Source organism: Microplitis mediator, chromosome 6, assembly GCF_029852145.1.
Source record: "Microplitis mediator isolate UGA2020A chromosome 6, iyMicMedi2.1, whole genome shotgun sequence".
NCBI classification, from domain to species: Eukaryota; Metazoa; Arthropoda; class Insecta; order Hymenoptera; family Braconidae; genus Microplitis; species Microplitis mediator.
In genome coordinates, this window is record NC_079974.1 from 24186783 (window position 1) to 24194479 (window position 7697).

General features: G+C 32.9%; 1 protein-coding gene across 4 annotated transcripts in view; it reads left to right on the forward strand.

The window, feature by feature from the left end:
* Nucleotides 1-4410, forward strand: part of LOC130669844 (visual system homeobox 2-like) — a 30803-nt gene extending 26393 nt beyond the window's left edge. For 2 of the 4 annotated variants that reach the window (XM_057472955.1, XM_057472956.1), the window contains exons 5-7: nt 2707-2881; nt 3085-3333; nt 3404-4410. In XM_057472955.1, coding sequence (XP_057328938.1) covers nt 2707-2881; nt 3085-3333; nt 3404-3591 — 612 coding nt within the window. In that variant the 3' untranslated portion in view covers nt 3592-4410. The remainder of the gene's footprint in view (nt 1-2706; nt 2882-3084; nt 3334-3403) is intronic. The other 2 variants (XM_057472958.1, XM_057472957.1) reach the window with 1 other exon arrangement.
* The last annotated feature ends 3287 nt before the right edge of the window (nt 4411-7697 follow it).

A 7697-nucleotide genomic window follows, 5' to 3' on the forward strand; every position in this document is an offset into this window, starting at 1 on the left:
ATCAATTCCGGGTGGTCGAGTCTACTCCCCGTTTAAAAATTGACCGCTTTCACATCTAGCAAATAAATAAGGTTCCTCGGTCCATTGAACTCTATGTACAAGCCCATAATATACATCTAGATATTTAGATATATACGTATACATGTAGTAGAAACAAGTATATGGCCGTGACGACACAGCAATTTGGGCGTTGACGCGATAATCGCGATTGTAAATTCTAATAAACTCGCGGAGCGAACAGACCACGAGACGAGCTACTGGATGAGCAACGCGGTCGTTGATGCTGACGTCGTTAGATATAAATCTCTGCTAACCGCATTACTGTTAGTCCAGCTTCTGAACCACGCCCAGCTCAGCTCTCATCGAAATTTCATTTTAACCAACACCATAAATTTACTATAATTCAATTTAAAGTATTTTCATTTTACGGGCTGTGGTTTCTGGTTAATATTTAATATTACTCAGCTTGTTAAATTAAAAAATAATAATAATAAAAATAATAAATATGGTTATAAGCACAAGTGTGGACGTGGACGTGAACGTGGACGTTTTATCAAAGTATCGGCCCTTAGGGACAAGCAAGTGTCCCGCGTAATGATGTTGAGTCGCGTGCCGCATCACAGCTGGATACCAGAAAAATATCAGCTCATCTCCAGCATTTACTGCTGAAGGGGATCATTGGACGATGAGAAAAGAGTGAAAAAGTTTCGGTGCATTATGTGGTAAATAAGTCCGAGCTCAAACTCGTTACTTTGGACGAATTAATTGGCTTACGCTCCCCGGAGAGCAACTAAGTAGACGGATTGCTCTAACAATTGCCAATGAAAGCTTGCTAATGCAATGACTCATAACTATCCGCTCGTTAAATAATTTTTTTAAAAATTTTAAAATATAAAATCTAATCTAAATGGATATTTTGTGTGGCGTCTTCAGAGTCATGCGATCCCTTACGCTGATGACTGAAATCCGATAGCTCCCAAGATTCCCAATCAACCCACTCTCCAGAATTATGGCCGTAACGAGCATCCAATACTCTTGATATATCTGTTTAGAGATAAATAATGACAAGCGACACTCGAGGCTAAATTTCAACGACAATCTCATTTATGCGTCAGACAACAGAAAATTAACAAATTCAATATTCCTGAATTATAAATATTATTTTTGTCTCTCCACGATTTGCTTTCTCTTGTTTGGGTCCAATTGTCAGCAGATGAGTTGGCTCTGATCGATGATACGCAAGTTACTGCGCATGCCACTCGATACTGAAAACTCTTACAAAAGCGTCCTTCAATATACAGGATAAATTTATAACGTGATATATAAAAAAAAATAAAAATAAACAAACAAAAACAACAGATCCAAGTTGTCAGGCAAGTTGAATTGCATTTTAAAATTATTAACAACAAGTAAATGATTGTTTTTTTACCACTTCTTGTCGCAATTACAAGGTGTCACTGAACAAAATTAAAGCTTGTAATGGAAAAGTGGACGTAGACTGAAAACTGCGTATATTGGTAGATTGTAATACAAAAAAGTAATCACAGGATCCTTTAGCGGAATCGAGGCACAAGATAATTTCTGGGTGGCAGGACAAATTGACAGGACAACGCGCGTTTCCCATTCACTAAAATTACGTTTCAATTCTGCCAGTGACTTTAGCATTGTTGCTACAAATTGGTACACGCCCTGGCTCCAGGCTATTCGCGTTTTCGCCCTCTCTCACTTAACCCGCCACCCTTTCGAATCTACATATATACATTTCTATTTAAATACTATTACCAAATAGTCACGTACTCAACTATCAACGTAACAGACCCTCTCCCCCTTCCAAAAACAATTTTTTTTTACTGCATACCAGAGTCTAATTTGATGGGAATCTGCCTAATAAATAGACACCATCAGCGTGATTATAATAAAATAATTTTTGAGACACGTGGGCTCTGCGGGTGGTCGCTAACGAGGAAACTGCCGACTGCGGACTGCGGACCGTGGAGTCCAGATATATTACTCTAGACTAAAATGAAAAATTTGGAAAATCCAAAAGTGCACGCCTCGAACGCTCATGTTATGTTTTTTTTAAAAGTTAAATTTCGAATAAAATTGAATATCCCGCTCTTTTTCCATAGAAATTTCCATGGTAAATATACGGTAATAAAAGTAAAAAAAAAAATAAATAAGGAGAACATTCCTAATGAAAAATGGCGGCAGTGTGTGTTTGTTTACATGTAAGATTGTCGGTTTTAACCGTAATGATTTATTTTTAAAAAAACGAGAAGGCCTACAGTAGTGATTTTCGAAAGGAACCTTCTTTGCTTATTTCTGAAAATTTTGAAAAAAAAATTAAGTAGTTTCGTCAAGTCGTTCTCGAGATATCCGTACCGCGCCGTTTTTTTGAACCACAGACTAATGGACGTCCACGATTAATTTTTTTTAATGAACTTTTTTTTATATTAATACATATTAGACAAATTAAAAAAAGTATCAGGATTATTTATTAGTGTTTCAGCTTTATATTGATGTGCTTTTCATAATGTGTAAGAGTAATAGAAAAAAAATATATGCACTTTAATGAGTGGAAATCGTGTGACCTTGACAGGTCGGTTATAAAGCACAACCTCTCCGCTTCGCTTCCGAGGCATGCAATAACAAACTGTGATTATTTAAATAATTAATTTTTGTTTGTTGTTGTTGTTGTTGTTACAGGTATGGTTTCAAAATCGACGAGCAAAATGGCGCAAGACAGAAAAATGTTGGGGTAGAAGTACCATAATGGCGGAGTATGGACTCTACGGAGCAATGGTGCGGCACTCATTACCTTTACCGGAGACTATATTGAAGAGCGCGAAAGAAAATGAGTCTGTGGCGCCTTGGCTACTGGGTAAGTTACTAATAAAAAATTTTTATTACCAATAATTATTGATAATTGATAATAATTAATAATTATTATTAATAAATCAAATAAGCAAGTCAGACGAGGTAGCGTGCGCATAAAACGAACAGAAAGAAATAATAAGTAACGTAAGGGGACGTTTATGATAAAACGAACATATCGATATTTTTTTTTCTGTCCGTCTCTATCAGCACAATCGTCTAAGACAAGCGGCTTTAGTCAAGATTTCGAAACTAATCAAGAACTGATTGACTGTGGCCCCGTAGGGATGCACCGGAAGTCGATTGAGGCTGCGGAGCACCTCAAGTCCGGAGGCGAGGACAGCGGAAACGATCACGCTGGCAGTAGCAGCAGTCCAAGTCACAACCACCACCAGGGCGGACCAACCAGTTCCGAAAGTGGTCAGGAGAGTCAGGACGGTATGGGAGGACCATCAACCGGTAATTATTTATAATATTCCATTTGTTTAAATATTTATTTTTGGTATAAAAATAAAATTTGATGTAACAGGTGCCGTTCAGGATACTGAGCAATTGAGGAATGAAAGTATCGCATGTTTACGAGCGAAAGCACAGCAGCACCAGCTACAACTGAGTCTACAACCTGCCGCGGGAAGCAGCGGTGGGTCTACAACACCCGGAAGTACGTCATATCCGACAGGACCACCGCCGACCAACACACTCCACGCCTCTGTTTAATTTGTGAATAATCTCAATTAATCAATTTCCACGATCCCAATCACTCGTCATCCCCTTTCCCAATCCCTTCCCAATCCCTTCCCAATCGAATCCAACTCAACTCTCGGCTCTCGACTCTCTCAGTGTAATCCCATTCCGAGCGGTTATTTGGATTACCTGAACTCTGCGTCAACCTTGTTCGCTCCATTTCCGTTAATAATATCAGCAGCGACTACTCAACTGATCGAGGCCGCTTATCCAGCTCTCAACCCACCTTAAAATTTACACCAGAATGTAAGAGCATCTGGCCATCACAGCAACATCAACCTATCAGTAGAACGGAATATCCAGCAAACTAATTTCCTTGAGCTACTTACTTATCATCCGCAAGTTACCTCAATTTATGATACACGTATTTAAAGTCAGGATTATTATTATTATATCTGCTAATTTATTACAAACTTCATTACTCAATTAAAATCATTATAATTATCATTATAAATACTTACATACATACATACAGACCTACTTAAATTTATAAAAATAATAATATTTTTTGTTGTACAATATCTATCTCGTCTAATCAACGATTAATCTAAGTTACATTATTACGATACGTTTACTGTCGGCAACGAAAATATAAATCCAGGGCCTAATTATCCGGGCTACGGTTCGTTAATTTTAAAATTGTAAAGAAAAGTCAACGAAATCATGTTTTTAAACTCAGCATCAGAATCAGCGTAAACATAAAAAATCAGTACCTATTAAAACATCGAACTTTATCGCTACTGATTAAATTGAAACCAATAAAATTATATTAAAGTTACATTTAAATTAAATTTAATAAAAATAAAACAAGTAAGCAAGTGTGAGTGAGACGTGCTAAGAAACCCGAGTTAAGATAACTGTTGTCAAATGTGCAATATTGATATAATTGATATATAATATATAAGTTAGAAATAAGTAAAGGCATCATTTAGAACTGACCGGTGATAATTTTCGCTGATAAGTACTTAAAAGCGCCCGGTTATCTGTACATAAAAATATAAATACAAATATGAGTATAAATAAATATATATAAATAAATAAATAAATGAATGGATTAAAATATATAAATATATAGTCTGCGAAAAATAAACAATTTCTGTTTGACGCAAATAATTTTTTGTCAAGTATCGATCTCGACTGCGTTCGCGACTAAAATTTTTATCATTTTTTATATTTTACTATTTATTTAAAAATGAAAGTCGATGTAAATTAGAGGATTAATAATTAAAGGAGAAGAAGAAAACTGATATTGGGATTGGGTGACGTTTGACAACACCGGCACACAAAAAAAAATAAGTTCTCTGTACTTTTGACGGGACCGATTTATTCCCATGTATTTTGACCCGCTGAATCTGAATCCGAGGTCCGTTTAACCCGTACACCCTCAGATTTTTAGAAAACTTTAAAAAACCTCAAAAATACACAAAAATCGACCGTTTTTTAAATTTATAAATTTTTTTAACCCTAACTAAGCATGATTTTTATGTATTTCGGTCCTCCACATACTAACCTGAAGTTTATTTAAAACATTAGCCATTTAAAGTCTGAGTAAATTCCAAAAAACCCCAAGAATTTGCAAAAAAGCAAAAAGATTCTTAGTATTGTGATGAAAAAAATTTTTTGAAGCATATTAAAATTTTTTTATGTTTTAGGCCAAAATATTTTTTATATATATATCACAGATCGAACAATATGATTTCTTTTATTTATTTCGATTTAAAAATTGATTTTTGTTATACCAAATTTTATTTTTTTCGATGTTTTGGGAATTTTTGCCATTTATTTAAAATTTTAGAGATGTCTGAGCCATGGATGTTCGAGAATTATATGTGACAAATAAACATACATGAAAATAATTATTTATTTAGCCCTATAAAATTTTTTTCATCACAATACTAAGAATTTTTTTGCTTTTTTGCAATTTTTTGGAGTTTTTTGGAATTTACTCAGACTTTAAATGGCTAATGTTTCAAATAAACTTCAGGTTAGTATGTGGAGGACCGGAATACATAAAAATCATGCTTAGTTAGGGTTAAAAAAATTTATAAATTTAAAAAACGGTCGATTTTGTGTATTTTTGAGGTTTTTTAAAGTTTTCTAAAAATCTGAGGGTGTACGGGTTAAACGGACCTCGGATTCAGATTCAGCGGGTCAAAATACATGGGAATAAATCGGTCCCGTCAAAAGTACAGAGAACTTATTTTTTTTTGTGTGCTGGTGCAATTAATGGTCACAGAAATTGTCGTTTTTACGCAACCAGCTCTACTAGACTATATATATGTATATCTATATATAATATAATGTAATGCACTACAATTAAATAATTAATTAATTATTGGAAAATAAAAATGTTATTGCAAATAAAATAAAGATAAAAAATACATAAGGGACTTTTGGTAAGCTCGGTAATTTTTACGGAGCGTCCCATCGCATGAATAGTAGTCGGCTAGTGTACGTAAAAAATAAAATTTCTGAAGAAAAAAAAAAAAGTAATTATTAAAAGTACACATTATGGGTTTTTATTTATAGTTAACACCCTTTCCTTTGTGATACCGAATTTATTTAATCATGTATTACATAGTGATAAAAAATAACTACTAACTAATTAATTAATTAATAAGTTATAAGTTAAAACATAAGACAATTCAGGATAATTTATGTACTAATTTAATGTAATCTAAAAATTACAGATAAATATTTACAAAAGTACAAAAGCTTGAGGGGTTTATTTATTTACCGAATTAAATCTATAGAGGCTCGAAAATTAAATTCAATACTTATACAATATATAAATCGGCTGTTACCGTTTCATTTTTTTGATTAATTTTAGAAAATTATAAAATCAGACTTGTGTAGGCCTTTTATGTTGATTGTATATTTTTAAATATAAAATTTTAAAAGTCCGGCTATTAACTAAACAAAGGCTCCCAAGTTGTACTTTACTTAATATATTAATTAAAAAATCACAAGTTATAAACATGTGTTGGTCCTACGAACAGACTTCACCTTAAATGTAAATGACTCATAGATTAATTTTACATAAAATATATATGACTGTATACATAGCATGTATTAGGTCCAAATTTTGATGAATCGTTAAAAAAATTACCACTTATAAAAAAAATTTTTTTTTTTACATGTCACATATATTATATCGCTACCTTGATTCTAAAAAGCCGCCAAAATCATATAAATGTCACCGACAAAATATTTAATAATTAATAAAAAAAACTCTCTACACGGAAAGAAAATTATGGCAGCGGTTCCCATAATTCTGTGAAATTTTTTCCTATACCATCATAGGAATTACGACCATAAATTATGGGAGCGGTTCCTATAATTATAGGAATGTTTCCCATAATTATAGGAATAGTTCCTATAATTATGGGAATGTTTCCCATAATTATAGGAATGGTTCCTATAGTTTATAGAAATACTTTCTATAATATTATGGGAATCATTCCTATAATTTATGGGAATGGTTCCTATAATTTATAGGAATGTTTCTCATAATTATAGGAATAGTTCCTATAATTATGGGAATGTTTCCCATAATTATAGGAATGGTTCCTATAATTTATAGGAATACTTTCTATAATATTATGGGAATCATTCCTATAATTTATGGGAATGGTTCCTATAATTTATAGGAACCATTCCCATAAATTATAGGAACCATTCCCATAATATTATGGGAATGGTTCCTATAATAGTATGGGAACTATTCCCATAATATTATGGGAATGATTCCCATAATGCAATTGGAATGGTTCGTATACCATTATGGGAATCATTCCCATAATATTATGGGAATAGTTCCCATACTATTATAGGAACCATTCCTATAGTATTATGGGAATGGTTCCCATATTATCATAAAAAAATTAATTTAAAGAAGTGTGGTAACCACTTCTACAATACACAGAAATATTATTAAACATAAAAACAAAAATTCAAACATTGAAAAAAAAAATCGTATTTGGCAAAAAACATTAAAATTTTTAACAAGAATTTTTTGTCAGCACAAAACATTCAAGAAAATTCAAATGTTAGGAAATTTCTACACTATTGTGCAAAAA